The following is a 20,208-nucleotide window of genomic DNA, read 5'->3' on the forward strand; positions in this document are numbered from 1 at the left end:
GATAATGGTTACTCAGCGGTATCTCCTTGACTGCAGTTTGAAAACAAAATGGCGGGCGACTCGAGCGCTGAAGTAAAGCAAGTATTATTAGCGACAGAAGCAGAATTATACATTGAAGAGTTAAAAACGTATCCCTTGAAGGAAATAGGCAGTCCCAAGTAAGTGTCTGCCGTGTAATAATTGAGCTATTTCTTGTAGTTGTTGTAAAAATAACCTTTCAATTTGTATGTCTTTTTCCCATTTGACAGATGGATGAGTCAACATGAATTCATAGAAAAACTAAACATGCAAGTAAGCTTTCAGATTTATTTTTGAAATTTCCTTTTGACCAGCATTTCGAGGAGACATTAGAATTAATAATCAATCAAAATCGAGAATTTTTTAAAAGATATTACCTTACCTTTACCTTTTGACCAGCATTTCGAGGAGACATTAGAATTAATAATCAATCAAAATCGAGAATTTTTTAAAAGATAAGTAAAAAAATAGGACGTGCTAAGAACCATAGTCTACTAACTATGCAAGAACCAATCAAATAGAGTGCACGGAAAGTGGCATAAAATGATGATGATGATGATGGCTATGCATTTAACAGGCCATCATTAGTGCGACATCGCAGGCAGATGAATTTATCAAGGAGCTGCTTATAACTTTGGAGAAGGTAAACAGTAAATTAATTTATTTTTTTAGAAAAATTAATACATGTACTGTTATTTAGTTATAAATGAATATTTTTATAGATTTTTATGTAGTGCATTAACCATGGCCAGGAGAGGGAACCTCGTAGGGAGACAGGAGAGGGAACCTCGGATAGCTCAAGATTTATTTCACCTTTTAAAAAGACAATTTTTCATGCTTGATTGGTTTACACACTGCCAATAATTAAAGCTTTGATAGGAACTCTCTTTGGAAGAGAATTTTTAAAGAACAGCAGTTTTTAAATCATTTTATTCTGTAATTTAGTTATACTTTTACATCTTTTTACCTTTTTAATATTTTATCTCGTATTTCTTGTATTTTTATTCGTAATATTTCATAGTTTTAGTTTATCCATAGTTTTAATATTCGTATTGTTTTGAGTATTTTTATATTTTATTGTAAATAAGATTTGGGGGCCACTGGTTTGTTAGTGTTTTTATGCTATTTTAGTGCTACCCTCGTTATAATTAAGACTTTACCTATAAACCTTACCTTACACTAATACACAGTATGACAGGGTTATTTAGGTTTGACAGCTAAAAATATTACCAGTCATTATTGTCCTGTACACCTGTAGTAAGACCTCAATCCGTTTATTCACACCCCCAAGAGAGATTACAAGCACCCTCATTCCTTTCATATGGGAGTGACACTATCCCTACCCTATCCCCCACCCCCTACCCATGGGACCAGTACTCAACCTGTTTGGGTGAAATTAAGACAGACAAGTATAAATCATTTAAAAAGTAGGCCAATACGTTTATCAGCAAACTTGATTTGACAGCGACACCCTTATTTTGAATATTGAATGTAATGGGAGTTGATTAAGCCTTTACTCAAATTTTCATAGCTATTAGAATGTAATTGTGACATTCTGTCTACACATGCAGATCCCTATCTTGATTCATGAGTTACTAGCTGTGGAACTTTGGAAAGACAAGGTGTTTCCAAAAATTTTAGAGTCAGGCTACGACCCCCAAACAACCTTACCTGTTTATTTTGTGGTAAGTATTTTATACAATGGTGCTTTGATGACATTATTAATATAATCTTTATACAATATTCACTTAAACAGAAAATTTTTAAAATTGCAGTCAGGAGTAGACATTAAAGTTCTTTAAAAATTCTGATGCTGACTTGTTGAACGTAAAAACAAGGTTCCCTCATAATGAACTTTTTAAAAGAGGTTTCAACCAAGAACCTTCGGTCTTCTTCGGTTTAAACATGGCAAAAATATTGCCTTTTTTGCCATGATTAAACCAAAGAAGACCCACGGTTCTCGGTCAAAACCTCTTTTAAAAAGTTCATTATGAGGGTTGTTTTTATGTTCAACAAAGTCAGCATCAGAATTTTTAAAGAACTTTAATATTCACTTACTACATTTAGTTTTATAATTATAATTAATATTACAAGGACTTAGTTGTAATATCTTTTCGACACTGCCTTTACCCCATGCTATATACAATGTTACATATAATTATTTTAAAGTGAATATATGAAATGTGACTGATCACTTTGTGAGTTCGAATTATGAACTCACAAACTGACCATCGATATCTCCCAGTTGGCTTGATAGCTCAGTTGATAGAGCACTGCACTGGTATCACAGAGGACATGAGTTTGAATCCTGTTCAAGCCTGAATCTACCGGTAGTATCTAGAGCATTTAGTAATAATTTAATATTCATATATTTTTTGACAGTTATTCCATGAAGCAACAGTGATAAGTCTACTGGAAACTATTTTGTATCACAAGGTAAATTTAAAATTTAAAATATGTTGTATACTTTTTAGTGTCTCTTTGTATATATTTAATTTAATGTATTGAATCTGCCTGGTAACATAAAAATATTGTTTTTAGTAATTAGGAGATCAATAATAACGTACCATGATTTTTAGTTCTTTTCATGTTAAATGACACCCTTTTTATAATCCCTCAGGAAGCTTGTGAAGCTGCTGGTGATTGCATTCTCGATCTTGCTGATTATTGCCTCAGAAGAATATCACTACTTATTGCATGGTACTGTTTTCAGGGTTTCAAATGATTTGATAAATAATATTAAGTCAATTTTCAACTGGTGATTTTTCTTGCTGGCAATTCAAAGACATTTTCTTTTGTTTCTGGATAGAATTCAAATTAACCCATTAAGATTTTCATGAGTTTTCACTTTTTTTAATTTTGCCTTGTTTTTGTCATTGTTGATCAATAATGATAAAAAAAACTTTGGTGCTGGTCTCATGGTCTCTGTGGGGTGGGTATGGATATTTTCCGGAACCACACATTACTTTTGACACTCAAGTAAAAATTGCAATATAACAGGTTTAGTAAGTGTTTCTTGCTATGGAATCCAAACACATAATAATTATATGTTGGTGGTAAAAAAGGAATTTTCTGAAAATGAAATGTCTTTTTACTATTTGCAGGCAAGAAGAGGATCAATCAACAAATGCTGGTGATGATCCCTCAAGCATAGAGGTACATGTACAGATCAATAAGTAAAAAAACCTTCAAGATTATATAGTTACGCCTACAGTCGAACCTTATATGTATTTTAAGCAGATACCCTTGGGAACAAAAAAATTGTTCACCTAGGGTAGGTGTCTACCTGCAGATAGAAGATGTCCATTAGGAGAGGTTTGACTCAATAAATTAAAATTTTTGAACAAAAAGTCAAGCTGTCAGAATTATGAAATTTCTCTGCCAGCTTCTCTGTATTTGTTTAATATTCATACCTCAGTTGTAAAAGATATTTTTAATTTTTGGAAAGTTATTTGTACTTACGTCATGGCCAAGCAAACATTGATCAGTATTTTTAAAGACATTATTTTCATTAATCATAATTAACAGAACTCAGATTTTCACAATCAGTCTATTTCAGGGTTCACTGTATCCCCTTTCAGGAGTTGAAGAAGCAAGATAGAACAATATTCTTTACTGTTTGCGTCAAGTCTGTTTCAATTCTTCGATACATCACAGACTGCTTACCTAGGTAAGAGCAAAGCAGTGTGCAAATCTTTTGTCCTTCCCAAGTACAATATTAGATTCAGCTTAACTATGTAAACATTACTTTTAAATTTACTATTAATAGCTTTAGACTATTTTGTACCATTTCTTGACCCTATTACAGTTGAACCCCATAACTCGAACCCTCAATAACTCAAACCTCCCACAAACTCAAACCTTCTTCAATCCCCCTCCAGGTCGTTTTCTTACTAATTTTACCCTCGATAACTCAAACTCCCGATATCTCGAACCTTTTTCGATTTCCCTTGAAGGTTTGAGTTATTGGAATTCAACTTTATAACAAATTCAACTAATTTTTGTACTTTTAATATTACCTACTGATAATGACATTAATTTTTCAGCTAAGTATAACAGTTATCTCCATGGTGGTTATTGTTTATGATTATTAAAAATGTGCACCTGTTTTTTGTAGTTTACCCTTGAGCGTTATGACACGGCTTCTAAACACCCACAGTAAGTATTTGATTTTAAGTATTTATCCTACAAATATTACCGGTAATATTTTTAATTATTAAAAACTAGCAATGGTATATTGCAATTCCTTAAATAGGCTATTTTCATTATGATATTATCCATTAATATTCAGCTAAAGGACATACTTGTAAATAAAAAGTACTTCATTTCCGCTTGCAGACACCCCTGTAGTACTTGTTCAGTTGGTGGAAAATCCTCCATGGATTAAAAGAGTGGGTGGTGAGTGACATTTATTATTCCAAAAGTTTTTACTTCAAACACAAAATGACTCTTACTTTTTTCTGTTTGTATTATTTTTTAAGAAGGATACAATCATGGAAAATTAAAAGCATATTATACAACCTAATTATGATTCATAGTGACTTGGATTAATCGACATCAATATTTGTCTTTGTCATTCTAAAAATTAAGGGAAACTGATGAAATTTATTGATAATGCTTGGAAAGAGATATCAGAAAGAGAAAGATTACAACTCAGTAAAACAGAGGGACAAGTAAGTTCACTTCATCTTTTTTTTTTCAAAAAAATTACAGAACTGTGTACATGTACATATTACTACAAACTAGTATTATAGGCCTGCAATATGTCCAGATGGGAGGCGCGGTGGCCTAATGGTTAGTGCACTGGACTGGGATTGAGCAGTCTGTGTTCTAGCCTTGGCTGGGGTAACTGTGTTGTGTTCTTGGACAAGACACTTTACTCTCATAGTGCTTCTCTCCACCCAGGTGTATAAGTGGGTACCGGCGACATAATGCTGGGGGGGGGGGTACCCTGCGATGGACTAGCATCCCATTCAGGCGGGAATAGAAATATTCCTAGCTGCTTAATGCGACAGAACTGGGATAAGCTCCGGCAGTAGGCTTCCCTTTAGTGTGCCCAGAATGCTACAGGTACGACAGTTATTACATTTAATATCCCGGGGGGGGGGGGGGACTCCTATATGAAACAGACGGGGATGCTCGTCAGAAAATTTGAAAAGAACCTCTAAAAGAGACCAATCTGGACGTGGCTCAACCTTTTTTTGACCCCTAAAAGATATCAAAAAACTAAAAATAGAATTTATATTTGTATATTTCTATGAGTGTAACCCTAAACAAGACCATTATGGCTAAAAATATTGGCATTTTTCCCAGAACACCCTAAGTGAGACCAAAAATCCGAAATTTACACCCCTAGCCGGAGACGACGAGCATCCCCGTCACTTTCATATGCGAGTCCCCCACCCCTGGGTTTAACATAGCCCACTGTGCATGGTCCTTTTACACCCATTATTCCCCTTTTGATGACCAATTTATTGAAGCTGTAGTGTTTGTTTTATGTTTAGGTATGGCTTGCTCTTTATCAGCTGCTTATGAATGAGGACTGTCAGAGAAAGTATGAATTTAATTCTTATAGCAAGGAACAAATTTTAAAGGTAACTAATTTTTTTATGGTTTTGAAACTGAACTCCATAATCTTCTAAAAACGTTCTGCAAACTTTTTGTAAGTAACAAGTATGCAAAATTCATTAGTTGCCAACTTAAAATTTCCCCCGGATGTTTTTTTATTGCCTTGCAGCTGCGCGGTTTTATGAATGAAGTACTTCTTGATCAGATTCCTAGCTTGATAGATTTACAAAGATACCTTGAGCAGTTATCCATCATGGAGCCACCAGCTATGAAAAAAGATATTATTCTGGAACAGGTTTACAAATGATTTAAATTATTTTTTGTTAAATAATTTTTTAAAGGATTCGCTGAATGTTGTTAATTTTTCTTAAAATTAGTTTCCGAAAAAGAGAAAAACTTGTGAAGGAAAACCAGGGGAAATGGTTTAATTTTTTTAAAAAAGATCACTTTTAAGGGATTTGCTAAGTGCAGTTTATTTTTCTTGAAATTTGGTCCAAAAATAATAGATAAAACTTGTGAAGGAAAACCAGGGAAAATTGTTTAAATTTTTTTATTAAATCTCTTTTGAGGGATTGGCTGAATTTCGTTTAATTTTCTTGAAATTAGGTTCCCGAAATAAGAGAAAAACTTGTGAAGGAAAACCAGGGCAAATGGGATAAGATTGCTAAATACCAGAAGAAAGCTTTCTTTTCACCATCTGCAGAGGATATTAAAAAACAAGCTATAATGTGAGTATCATTTACAATCATTTTTTAAAATAAAGAAATTATTAAAATACCATAAAATTCCGGTTATAAGCCCTGGGCTTATACAACTTCATAAGGGGGTTTTGGGTGGGCTTATAAACACAGGGTCTTATATCCGTGAGGGCTTATAAGCAGAATAAAAAAAAACCTTTCGAAACGATCCATGATCGAAAAACATTTTTTAATTAAAAAACGCATAAAATGCAACATTTAGCCCTGTTCAGTAATGTCATCCGGCAGAGGGGGGCTTATATCCGGGGGGGGGGGGGGGCTTATAATCAGATGTATTTTTTTGTTTGCAGGTAGATGGGCCTATAACCGGGGGAGGCTTATAAGCGGGGTGGGGGGCTTATAACCAGAATTTTACAGTATTTTTTTACATTTTTAATTTTCCTACACTCTGATCCTTTTAAACTAACGCAGTTTTGATCTTGCTTCACAAATTTATGGACCATTTTTTTGCCCTACATTTAAGCCAACCACCAAAAATTCTTATATGCTCTTTATTCAGACGTTTTTAAAGTCTCACAACCTTAGTCTCCTGGGGGGAAGGGAAGGGAAGGGAAGGGAGGGACTATACCTGGTGGCCCTGAAAGGGGTGCGTTTTCAGGCTGGGTGAAGCTGGAAGTATATGAAAGTGTAAGGGGTTTTATTAGATGAAGTAGTGGATCTTATCTTATGGCTGTTTGTTATTTAGGTGGGCAGATACCTATAATTTGGATATGCTTGAGGAACTTGTCAACGAGCCACCAAAATGTGCCATGTGTGGCCAACCAGCAACTAAGCGATGCTCAAGATGTCAGACTGAGTGGTACTGTAAAAGGTAATGATACTTTTAAATGGCATTCCAGCCAAAGCTCAGTTTATTGGCCCACCTGTGCTTTGAATTGTTGTGGTTCCACATACCGTATTTTCTCAATTAAACGCCCTCGGCGTTTAATTCAAACTTGGCTTGCTGCACCCGGCGTTTATTTGAATTGTGCAGTTAATTCGAGCTCGATTTTTAATTAGCAACGAGTTTTATCCATCATTTTTGTCAAAAATGTATGTTGCTAATATACCTACAGCTTACTATACCACAAATAAATGCCTTAGGGGCCTATTTTCAACTTCAACTCGGAGACCCGGCGTTTATTCGGTACCCGGCGTTTAATTGAGAAAATACGGTAATTTGCCTTGTGTGTATTTTGAAGAAGTGTATTCACGTCAAATTTACTTAAGCAAATAACATTTTGGGGCATCCAACGGGAGTCGACAAAAGTAATGTTTGGACGCTCTGATCACTGAGCTATGGGATATGCGCTGGGCCGGGTTGTTCGAAAGCTAATTAACACTAACCCAGGATTAAATGTAAATCAAGAGTTCGATTTCTCTTGTATAAAAGTGTTTTTATTGCTTATTTTTTCTGGAGTTTGGGATTAGTCAACAGCAAAACTGAAGGGCAGAAAATATAAACAGAAAATCTCACTAAAAGGCTGTAAAGCTAAAATCAAAATTCACGCTAATCCTGGATTAGCTTAATCATGCTTTGAACAACCCAGCCCTGATCTCCAGTGTGTAATAGTCACAGCTGACGTCACTATTGTATGAGGGATTGGAGAAGATCGAGGTGTATTAAAAACAACAAACCTGAAAAACATAGATTTGCCATCTGTGAATGTAAACAGTTTTAGCAAATATTTCCTTCGTGAATAAAATTTTGACAACAAAACCTTCAAATGAATTACACTGTTGCTGAGTTTCATCGGACATATTTTTAACATTAACTCATTTTTCCTTCCAGGGAGTGCCAAGTTAAACACTGGAGCAAACACAAACCTACTTGCAATCTGGTAGTAGAATCTAAAACATAACCCAGGCTACAATCACGCGAAAAGTTTTTTACGAGTTGTTTTGGACGCCGATCTCCAAATAGCGTCACAACACGTAAAAACAAGGAAGAACGCTGAGAGACAATGGGTCACAATGGCTGGCTGGCGTTTGGACATCTTCTGTGCATTATGCGGTGATTTTGAATATTTCCAGTGTGGCCAATCAGTGAAAATTTGCCTCTGTTTTAATTTTGGAGTCACTGGCACAGTTTCGTTCGGATGTAGACTTGCACCAAGTCGCCCTCTATTGGCGAGCGAAGCGAGCCACGCGTCGCGAAGCGACGCGCAGTGAGTCGCGAAGCGACGACCGCGAGTACCGCGCGTAGAAGGACTTTGAGAAAGTCTAGTTCGGATGATGTGCGCGTTATAATTTCCCGCCATTCGTCAGTACGTCACCTACACAACAGCCAATGAAAACGCACGTGTTATCTACGTGACTCGCGCGCGCGTGCACTGCGGTATTTATTGCCCACATATAAGAGTAAAGTGTATCATGCACATAATTGGGACAAAAACGCCTGACCGTTTCAGTGGGGTGGCCGCTGAGAACGTTATATTTTAAATATTTAAAAAATAAAAATTCAGAAATGAAATAAAGTATAAAAAGGAATAATAGAAGTGTCATTTTGTAAAAAATTCCTTCATCAGTGGGGGTCATCAGTGGAGCGGCAGCCATTTAGAGCGCGCGCGCGCGTCTCTCCTCGCGCGCATCGTCCCTCGCACGCTCTTCCACTCGTGCAATATGTAGAATGTGTTAGTATTAACTCTTGCCTCACTAATAAACAGCCCCAATAGGCTAATTTGATGTGGAATTAGCGTAGTGATTTGTATTCGAATTTGAAAACTATGCCACTTTTGGAGCCCTTACAAAACGTCTCAATCACTGTACCATTCGTGTGTTCGTCATGTCTTCATTTTGTAGCTGCCAATCACATGCAAGTTCAAACCAGTCCTCTCGTCCTAACCGCCCCTCCTCTGGCGGCATAGGACTAGAAGAGACTAGTTCTGAGAAAGATTTTTAAAAAATCTACATGTTTAAGCTGTAAATGTCCGTTTTCTCGGAATGTTTACCAGTCAAATAAAACATCTTAAAAAAGCAAATCCATTACTAGGGAAATAGACCGGGACTATTTACTGGCCACAATATTTCGACTAACAGAACTAGTCTTCTACAGGGTAATATAAGAACTACATTCCTTTTTTTATAAGAATACAGTTTTTCCGACCCAGGCTGAATATTCTTATTTTTCTGCCGATTTTAGGCTGAAATATTCTTATGAACATTCTAAGAAAATAACGTTTGACATTTCCGTTTAAGCAAGTGTCCAGATCTGTATCGTGTTACATTGTGTATATGTACCATTGCTTTTCGGTACAGCCTGGCCGTTTTGGCTTTAAACAAAGCATTCCTCACAGAGATAAAGTGAGGGAAATGAAAATACCTGATTTTGTTTCAACCAAAAACTATATTCTTTTCAAAATCTCAGCCTCGAGTTTATTCTTAAAATATTCTTAAAAATTCGCAAATTTCAGCCTCGATATTCTTATAAACTAGATTCTTATAAAAAAAAAAAAAAAAAAAGAGTGTAGGCTTTAAGACAGTTATTTTTGCAGTGTTGTAAGAACAGCGTCAACTTCAGATAAGGTGGTGGTGTTGACAGTATTGTTGCAAAATAAGAACAACATTTCAAGCATTGTCTCACCTGCTTGTCTTGCAATGTTTTTTCTCCTGTGAGCTGGATCACTTTCATTGAACTCCCGGGATTGAACCTACCCCCTCCCTCTGACGGCTTACTGAATTAACTCGACAATGCCAAAAAAATCATGCGAAGGGGAAGGCAAAGAAAAGAGCGCACAGTTTATTCCCCTTACCTATGTTGTTGAAAGAAACGGATTCAGGGTTTGCTGACCTTGGCAATGAACGAGTCGGCGAGCAAAACGCGACACACGCGCGACTACACGAACGAAATCAGCTTACTTCACGCATCGACTTCGCTGTCCGCGCGCGTGGTTTGCATGCGTGTCAGCATTCTGTAGCTTGTACTAAATTGCATAATCTAGAAGACAGAGTGGTATAACAAGGAATTTAAACCCAAAAAATTAAAGCCAGTTATTTTATTTTTTATTTTTTTTTTTTGCAGTGCTGTAAAAAAACTTCAAGACACTGCTGCAAAATAAAATCCTGAAAACAACATTTTCAAAACGTCGACTTGTTTTTTAAGCGCTCTTTTTGCCGGGATATTTGCAACTTGTTTATTATCGTTTCTTTTTTCAAAAACACTTCAGAAAATCGGTCAATTAAATAGCTTGCTGAATATGAAATCTTTCAAATAGCTTATCAAAAAATATCTAGTCTTTAGGGTGTAAAAACAACAGCAAAAAACAATAGCAAAAATAACAGACTCCGCATGGGGGAGCTTAGAGGTGCGTGTTGATACGGCGGGAAAGACTGTTTGAATAAATTTAAGAAGGGATAAAAGACAAAAATCTTTTGATAGACAAGGTTTTGTCCGTTGAAAAATAATAGAAGACACTCCTAAAAATACAATATATGACGCGCATCCAATAAAACAGACAAATCCGGCACTTACGCATGCGCAGTAGCAGCGCGTCAGGCTGCCTCGTGTTTGTCTTCTTACAAGCGTCTCTTCCCTTGTGCTCTTATACTGAGAGAAGCAGTAAGCTTGTGTAAAAGACCTTGGCGGAACGAGCTTTTTTTCGGCGCAAAGTCGACAAGAGCAAGAAAACAAGTCATTCGACATCTGAAAAGCGCAAATCCAACGACATGGAAGGTAATTTTGGGTTTTCGCTGCATTGCGGCACTTTTATTTTCAAATCTCAGTCAAACTCTTATGAGCGACTCCATGAATTGTTCTCCCCTTGTTGTCTTATATTTCCTTACTAGCCTCATACGAGGCCTTATGAAGCCTATAGGACGTATGGAAGTGTGCACCACCAAAATCAGCTCAGAAATTTCTTCGGTTCAACCGACAATTTAAGCTCAGATATGCTCTAGTTTAGTAAAATAAGCGTCTGTACCTGGAGTAAACGGCGAAAAATGTCCGCTGCGACTAATTTCGAAGCCGTTCGCTCGAAGTTTCTTTATTTCAATTCGCGCTAAGGGTATATACACAGGAGTATAAATTATGCCTCGGGGACTTACCGATCTGTTGCACTAACCTAAAGTTTTGATTTTTGCGTCCAAAATATCGCGACAAAGGGCTTAAATTTTCTTGCAAACGATACTTAAGCTGTCGTTTTGACCTCGAAGATGCGAAGACATGATGTTGTTCTTCTTTACTCGAAGGAGCGAAGTCTAAGAAACGATCCGCGGACACAGCGCTTCACAAGTCGAGGTCTCCAAAGAAATCCAAGACTGGTAAAGAAGGGAAAAGAAGCAAAAAAGCATCGAAAGGCGACGGACCACAAGTGAAGAGAGCGTCCTCAGCCTACATTCACTTCACCACGGATTTCCGAAAGAAGCTGAAAGAGAAATGCGAAAAGAAAGGTGATCCACTACCCAAGGCGAACGAAGTCGCGAAGATGGCCGGCGAAGCTTGGAAGAATCTCTCGGGAGATGACAGAAAACCATACGACGAGAAGGCCCAGTTAGACAAAGATCGTTATATGAGAGAGGTAGGCAAGAATTCTCGGCAAAACTAAGCTCGAATGTGGAGTTAAATTACTCATTTTTGAGCTGTTCAACATGGCCGCCACCCTTTCTCCCTTTCGTGTCAACCGCCAATGTGATGTCACGTGATATTTTTGTTCCTGGGGAAGAAAAAGTTTGCTTCAAGAGAATTTTTTAATGATTCAACTGCTGTGATTTTGAAGGCTAAAATGTATTTTTATTTCAATTTATAAGAAAAAAGTATATTTTTTTAATCAACATTTTTCAAAAGATTTCTAGTTTTTTCCACAAATCTCGTAGTTCTCTCACAAATCAATTTCCATGCATACCAAACTTTTAGAAAAAGTAAAAATTTAAAATTTTGTTTTTCACCTATTTCTTTTCTTGATCGTACTGATTAACTCTGAAATTTTCTGCATTTCATGTTAACCTTACTTTTAGGAAAGTGTGGGTTTAAATAAAATAAAAATGTGAGATCTACATTTAAGTGCTAAAGAGCACAAACATTTTTCAGATTCCTTTTGAGTAAAAACCAGTGTTTTGTTTAATTCATAATAAAGAAACAGACAAGATTGAACTTGGGATTCCCATAGAGAAAATCTAAGGAAGGGCAAATTCTTGTCTACAAGGTCAAAGCTTACTGTTGTTCATTTGCTCAGTAGGTATTTCAAATTGGCAGACATAACAAACAAGGATGATTTTCGAGCATTGTAAATGACACTTTCATACAAATTGAGATAAACTTGAAAAATGTCAGGCCAATGTTTTTCAAGTTTACCCGAACACAATCCGTTTTAATCTTCATGAATTTTGCCCATCCATGCCCCTTTTTGGCCTTTCTGTGTTTCTTTTGAGTTCTTCTACAGTTTAAAGCTGTTGTTGTGATATTGCAGTTAATTCTATGACCAGTTGGTCAGTGCCAAAATTTCCTACAATTGTGTGAATGGAATGTTGCCAGTTTACTAGTCAAGTCAAAATCAATTCCATACTGATCATGTCAAAATAAAATCTTGAAAGAAGAATTACACAAAAAAGGATCCTGCATGGGGTCTAAGGGTCTAACTGCCTAGACAATAATCACATGTAAATCCTAAGTTGTTATTTTGAGTTTTATTTCATTCTAAAGACAATATTACAGTAACTTCATATGTTGTTGACAGTTAAAATTTTTTAAGTCTTGATGTCAAAATGCAAGTTCTTCTTACTTGTCTTCATATATTTCATGTAACAGCAGTTGAGAGAATTCGATTTGATCGTTTTATTTCCAGTAGAAATGGTGTTTTTTCGTTGTTTTTTCTCTACCCAAGTTATTCAAGTCGGATCAATTTAGGTTTCTGGGAAACTGCTCACCTACCCCTCCCCAAACCTAACATTAACCCTTATCGCTTTGGGCAAAATGTTAGGTTTGGGGAGGGGTAGGTGAGCAGTTTCCCAGAAACCGTAATTGATCCTTCAAGTCTATAGTAAGTGATTGTTTTTGTTTTCCTTTCCATACAGAGTGGAAAATTGGCTAAAGTTGAATCTGATAAGCCAAAGCGTGCTCCTACAGCTTATTTCATATTCCTTGCTGAATTCCGAAAGGAAATGGCGGGTAAAAAACTTGATGGTGATCAGAAAATCCCTGCCCTTGCTGGAGAGAAATGGCGAAGCATGACTGACAAAGACAAAGAGAAATTCAAGCAGTTGGAGACTGTTGCAAAAAAGAAGCATGAAGGTGAAATGGAGGAGTGGAGAAAGAAGGTCAGTAGAAAGTTGGACAGCGATATTAAAAAAAACTTTTAAAAAGCAGACCTCCATTGCTCTAACTCAACGCTCCAAGTTAAGATCATTTTAGTTACCATGGGGACTAAAATTTTGGTGCTGGTGTCTAAATTAAAACCGAAGTCGCCAGCCTGGCGACTGAAATTGTGAAGAAGGATTGAAAGCATATTTGCTTAATTTAGCAACTGAAATTTATCACTGGCAACCAAACTTGAGCAGTTGGTGGCCAAATGGCCACTAAGGAAAAAAATAAACTTGGTGGCTTGTAACTGTTAATTCATATAATTTCTTTTCATTAAGGGTGTATTTATTTGCGTATTTAATTGTCATACACGTATAGCTGTCGCATTTGCTTACACTCGCTTCTCCCCATACCATAGTTTGTTTTTGGGAAAGGCAATTGAAATTTGGATGTGGAACCTATGGTGTCAAGATATATTTGCCTGCTGTCATTTCCTGCACAGCTTTCCCATTTCTAATGGGGGCTCAGAATAGCTTAGACCTTTCTGTCTTTGCCCTTATTTAATATTACTGCTAGCCTGATTGTTTGACTAAAAAACATTTACTGTAAACCAGTAAAGCTATTGTCATTTTAAACAGAGTCCAATCCAAACATCTTTCTTTATTTATCAACAACAAAATTTGTTGCCATAGCTACGTGGAAAGATGGAAAAAAAAATACTCCAGTTTTGACCTTTTAAAGTTTCTATTTTTGATATATTTTTGTCAAATCAACAAAAGAAACATTTTTGGGAAAACAAAGTTTTAACTGTAGCATTATTAATAGTTCCTACCTTGTTATTTTGTAGAATGCTGGAAAAGAGGCAGCTCAACCAAAGGCAAAACCAGAAAAAAAGAAGCCACCACCCAAAAAGGAGGCCCCCAAACCATCTGAGTCAGAAGATGAAGACGACGATGATGATGACGAGGATGATGAAGAAGAGGAAGAGGAAGTTGAGGAGGATGATGATGGTATGTTCATGTCAGGGCGTAAAGGGGCTTTGTCACAGATTAACCAGATTTTTGAACAGCCAAAATATACAGCTCTGTTGTCAGATCAAAGCTTAAAGCTTAAAAGCAAGACCGCATGGTGATCTGGGTATTCACTGGAATTTTGCATATTGGCCCATAGGAAATGTACCGTAGTTATTCGGTTATAAGGAGCACGGTTTTTTCGAAAAAAATCTGTTTTCCTGTGGGAAGTTCATTCCAAAATTGGGGTGCATCTTATAGCCGAGTATTTTCGCCCAACAAAATCTTATGACCGCCATTTTACTGGAACTTACAGTTAAAACAAGAGAAATGAAAACACTTACTGTTGGTTATTGACTTTTACAGTAAGATAAAACAAACGTTAAGTTTAAACGCAAAGTTTATTATCGCTTATATAAAACGAGTTTTAGAAACATCTGTATATGCCAGCATTTTGTTGAAATTAGACAAAGAAAATCAAGCATACTCATTTGAAACAAACCTTTTTAAGTGTGGAAAGTGAAAAATGACTTTAGAAGACAAGGAAAACATCAAAAAAGCTTGAGAATCTTTGTAAACCACTCGATTAACAAAGTTCGTAGCGATACGAAGCATGCTTGAGGACTTGGTAACCAAGCTACAAACTCAATGGTCACTGGTAACAACACATCTGCCAGGTTACTAAGCAGCTAAGTTCGAAGCATGAACGATGGAAAGATGTTTTGCTCAAGTGGATTTACGTCTTTTTTAGCGGGAAATGTTAGCTTTTTACTCGAAGATTGTTCCAAGGAGTATGACCAACATTCAAATTTTGTAAGAAAAAACTGTCCTCTCCAACTCATGGTGCGTCTTATAACCGAGTGTTTTTGGAGAATTTTCAGTTTGTAAACTTAGCATAACAAAGTTGCCAAGTTTGGGGTGTGTCTTATAACCTAGTGCGCCTTATAACCGAATAACTACGGTACTTGTAAGTGTGTATTTTTGCACATAAAGAATTCATCAATTTGTTTACCTCGGAGCAGACCTTTACTGTACAGCTTTCTTTCACTGTTGTAGCTTTGAGTTTTGAAAAGTCTTAGAAATGGTGTTTAGTTTGGTTAAAAGTACCTTGTTTCCACATGTCTGCAGAGAAAGAAAACATGCAAAATCGCGTTTGTCATGTCCTTACATCTCATTAGTATTCAACACATGTATGCAGTTGCTCTTTTCTTCGACCCATACTACCTATGTAGACGGGTCTTGTCTTAAAGCTTTGGTCGGACAATGTTTATTGAAATACCATAGTTGTATATTTGTGTCATAGGAAACCTAAAAATATTGGTCCATTTTTATTAGCAATTGCTTTGTTAGAGCACTGAAACTGTTAGCAAGTGTCTTTGGCTGCAGATGGCTAGGATGGAAATGGATCACAACTTGAAAAACTGAGGCTAAACTTTTCAAGTTGTTTCTGGGGATCTTCTTATAGCCGTAGTTTGCTTTCTCTCTGCAAATTAAGGTTAGGAGTTTTAATTGGTGTGTAAAACCAAAACCAATGTAATTCTTCGGCCATCCAAAAAACCATAAAAAAGAAATTGCGGGGAGGGGGGGAAAAGGGCGGGGGGGGGATTTTTTTTTTTGGGAAAGGGGGGGGGAAAAAAAAAAAAAAGAAAAAACAAAAAAAAAAAAAAAAAAAATTAAAAAAAAAAAAAAGAAAAAAAAAAAAATCCCTGTGATGTAGCTCCTTTAAATTTATCTCTATTGAAAATCACTATATGGCTAGTAATATTCGTGGTTGTTATTACACTTCTGTTCTGAAGCACAGCTTTATCTTTTAATGGCCCTTTTCTTTTAACCAGAGTCTTGCTGTGGTTGTATTCTACTGTAGTCTGATCACGTGTTTGTTATTCACTTCCCCTATCACAAAATTACCTCTATTCTTGCCAGGGATGTAAATGTTTGTAAATTTAAATGTTTTTTATAGTGGTCATGCACTTAGCTTCAAGATAGAAAGTTTGCAGGCATGCCACTGAAACAGAAGAAACAAATATTCTAAATGAACATAACATGATTTAAAATCCCAACTGCCAGGAGGCAGACCAGTTGGATATATACAAAGTTTAGTGTGACGGAGGATTTGAACTCCGGACAACCGAGAACAAATCCAGCTAGTGGCAGGGTGGAAGTTTTGAACCCTGGACCTCCAGATTACAGCAGCAGCGCCCTAAACCGCTTGGCCATGCGGCGTCCCTGCTGCTGTTTGTGTAGACATTTCTATCTTATCATTTATGCGATAAATGGGCAAACAGCGAACTAAGATGAGATAGTGATGAATATCAAAAGCTGGCACAACATTGATTTTTTGTAAGCGAATGGTCTTTAAAATGGATTTCCTGAGAAATGCAAATAAGCCGCTTTCAGTGTTAAGTGCATAGCTATCTTTCTTCATCCATCTTTCGACATGCTGTTTGAAATGAGCCAATCAAAACCGATGCAAATGAGCCCACAAGTTCAGAAGGTCATACTTGTGGCCTGTGATTTGCGGATTTTGATCCATTTTGTTTGTTTAGCATGTCAAAAGATGGATGTCAATTGACATCTGCTATGCACAGGTGTAAGTAGGTTTTGAGTGAACTAAACCAAGCTTATAATATTTGTAAAGGCAATAATCATGGGTTTTGTACAGTTATGTTTAGAGCAACTTTATTGCCAACATTTGTATAACTTTTTAATCTGGGTTATTTTTAGGTGGAGATGATGACGACGACGATGAAGATGATGATGATGATGACGATGATGATGAGTGAAGAACCTGGCATTCGACTTGCATTCTTAAAAAAGAGAGCCATTCTTGTATTCTGTGTTGCTGCTCATTCATATTTACAATTTTTAGTGTCTTTTCTGATTTGAAACTCCAAGAGTACATGTCCATTGCTGTGTCATTAATGTATTAAAGAAATATCATTTGTAAACATGCCAGATTTCATTGACACTTTCCCAGCTGGCATTTTTTGTCCTTAGTGTAATTTTCTTGCTAGCAGTAAGACCATTTGAAAAAATGCTGTTTGAATGATTTTCATCAAGTTTTGAAGCGAGGAAAGTGCACAGATCAAACTATTTTTCTGTTGGCTCTGTAAAATTAGCCCAAATGGATCCCACTTTTTTGTTAACAGCTTAGAGAATTTAACTTTTGCAGACATAAGTGTGATTGAGTGGCAGTTGCTTTGGCCTAAAAGGCGTGTTCATTTTACTATTAGCCAGACGTACTATTGTTAAATAGTATTAAATAGGATCTCCACTATGTAGCTACATGTATTTATTCTGATTTAGTTAGATCTGTATAATCGATAAACAGTATCATTATGTTTACAGGCATTAGTGCCAACAGAACATCATTTTCAAGCAAATTTTGTTTACACTGCATTTAATTGTGTGCCATATTGAATTCTCTTGTAATAAATGCAGAATGTAATGCTGTACAACATGGTCTAATTAACATGCTGAATTCAGTCACAGCTTTGGAAAAGTCATTGCATTTATCAAGGAATTTTTTGCAAATAATCTTTCTTTATCATTTGGTGTAAGATTCTGGATGTGGTTAACACCTCATTTCTTATGAAAGGTTACAGTAATTGCTTTGTTGACTTGACTGAATTTCCATTCCACACACTGTAAAGCAGAAAAGAAATGTGGTATCTCACTTGGCCTTTTGGCTAAGATCAAGTGTAGTAGTTTGGCCACATTGCATCCTGTTAACAAACTGAAATGAGGACATATGAAGAAAAACCTTTGATTTGCTTGTAAAGGATAAAACATCTTTTTTAACCATGTAACCTTGGTAACAGGAGTTGATGTAAGCCCCTTGTTTATGCATACTTGATTTCTGTTGGCACTGTCTGTAAACTTAGAGATTTTTTTAGTTTGTACATGCATGTATATGTTTCAAATAAAGCTGTTCTTTTTCAGTAGTTGTTTCTTTGTTTGTTCAGGTATCTAAAAATCATCATGTGAAAGCTGTCACCTTGGCCCTGTAGATGCAAACAACAATAGTGTGTATTGGCTTAGTCTAACCCTTAGGGTTAGCGTTGTCCCCCTCCCCTGTGTCCCTCCGAGGAGAGGAAGGCTGACATTTCAGACTAGGATTGGCTGTCGGCCAATCGAAACTATTGAACTGAGTCCCTGTTTCCAGAGCGGTAGCTAAAATGGGAGGGTGGATTGTGTTTTGAGCCAGACTTGGACCCATTAGCCAGTTTGATCCATGACAAGCAGTGCCGGAGATGGAAGAATTGCTGAATATGCACAGTTATCATTGACAGAGAAAGTTTAAAACAACAAATCAGGCTGGAGAGAACATTGAAACAACGCCAAAATTGTTGTAGCTAGACTTGTAGTTACAGTGTATTGTAGGAAAAAACTTTTCATTTTTAAAAAAAAAAATTGTAACTCATTTTGATTTTTGCTCAGACAAAATGAGTTTCCTCTGCCATTTTCCTATCGACTAGCATTATTTTGAGGCTTCCTTCAGGTTAACTCAGTGTTTCGCATTGTACAGACTTCAATGCCAAAGAAAGTGTTCTATTGAAACTTATCAACAACAACAGTGATCAAAATGTATTTTCTCCAATTGAAATCTCCTTTGTTCACATGACTTTCATGTTCGATGAACAACGGAAATTGCTTTCTTATTTTCTTGGTTATGCTATTATTTAATTATCGAAGCTTGTATTAATTTGCTTCGGACGTCTTTCTCGGGAGTAAATGCCCAGAAAAGACGGTTGGGATTCAGATATTTTCATATTTTACATTCACTGTGTTTCCTCCAGATCTTGAAATAACATGTTTTGCAATGATTCTCTATCGTTTTGAATTTTTCATATGGTTTCGGGCAACCAAATTATTAACAAATGCAGTTTGAAAAAAGAAAACAAATGTAGTTCCATTGAATACGTTAAAAACAATTATTAGCCGGATTTCTATGACCCTTTCTAGTTGGTGGTTGTTGCATCAGAACAAAAACCCCACTATGCCCAAAACAAAACAAAAGAACTCGATTAATGAACACCTCTTTGTCTTAACACTCACTGTTATAGCCCTTGCGCCTAAAATTAGACTTTTTCAGCGCTTTTCTTTAAATAAATCAGGTCCAAGATGATGGATGATACACAATCAGTGTGATATCGGCTTCTTTTTCAACCTTGGCAAAAAAAAAACCCGCGCACCTCACGAAGAACTTGCGCGCTTCGTCAGAGGTCAACAAAAATCACTTTAAAAAATAGATATAAACCCAGGGTTATCAAATACTTGAAAAGCCATTTAAATGCTGTGCAGCGAGTTTTGTTGGGTTCGAAACCGAAAGCAATTAACACCCCTCACGCGACATCAAAAACGTGACATTTCCCTCTCATCTGTCACATGATCGTGATGGCCACTGACAGCGCTGCGAATTATCCTAAAATAGAAACAATGGTCAAAGTAATAACAGATGAATAAGGGGCTTCCACAGAGCCTCAAAGGAAATCGCGAATTCTTTGTGGGTATCAGAAATTTTCTGTGCGAACAAGCGCGTTTGGGGGTTAATAATAATAAAGCTCATTCGAAAGAAATTTCAGCTTCGCGTGTGCGGCTACGCATCAGCGGCTGATACAAAAGGGTTCGCTGCACTTCA

General features: G+C 36.6%; 2 protein-coding genes across 2 annotated transcripts; both read left to right on the plus strand.

Annotated features, from left to right (window-relative positions):
* The first annotated feature begins 43 nt into the window (after nt 1-43).
* On the plus strand, nt 44-8,398 carry LOC144653664 (zinc finger MYND domain-containing protein 10-like). The gene is made up of 16 exons (XM_078513718.1): nt 44-158; nt 249-291; nt 596-661; nt 1,590-1,703; nt 2,401-2,454; nt 2,639-2,718; nt 3,123-3,174; nt 3,600-3,688; nt 4,136-4,176; nt 4,357-4,416; nt 4,609-4,691; nt 5,523-5,612; nt 5,756-5,881; nt 6,193-6,314; nt 7,030-7,155; nt 8,116-8,398. The coding sequence occupies exons 1-16, from the start codon at nt 49-51 to the stop codon at nt 8,183-8,185; spliced, it is 1,326 nt and encodes a 441-aa protein (XP_078369844.1). The 5' UTR covers nt 44-48; the 3' UTR covers nt 8,186-8,398.
* Nucleotides 8,399-10,838: 2,440 nt separating this feature from the next.
* On the plus strand, nt 10,839-18,508 carry LOC144654415 (high mobility group protein B3-like). Its single transcript, XM_078514563.1, has 5 exons — nt 10,839-10,995; nt 11,511-11,839; nt 13,332-13,574; nt 14,405-14,567; nt 17,292-18,508. Exons 1-5 carry the CDS (start codon nt 10,989-10,991, stop codon nt 17,348-17,350), a joined length of 801 nt encoding a protein of 266 aa, XP_078370689.1. The 5' UTR covers nt 10,839-10,988; the 3' UTR covers nt 17,351-18,508.
* The last annotated feature ends 1,700 nt before the right edge of the window (nt 18,509-20,208 follow it).

Source organism: Oculina patagonica, chromosome 5 (assembly GCF_052425735.1).
Source record: "Oculina patagonica isolate OP01 chromosome 5, crgOcupat, whole genome shotgun sequence".
Lineage (NCBI taxonomy): Eukaryota > Metazoa > Cnidaria > Anthozoa > Scleractinia > Oculinidae > Oculina > Oculina patagonica.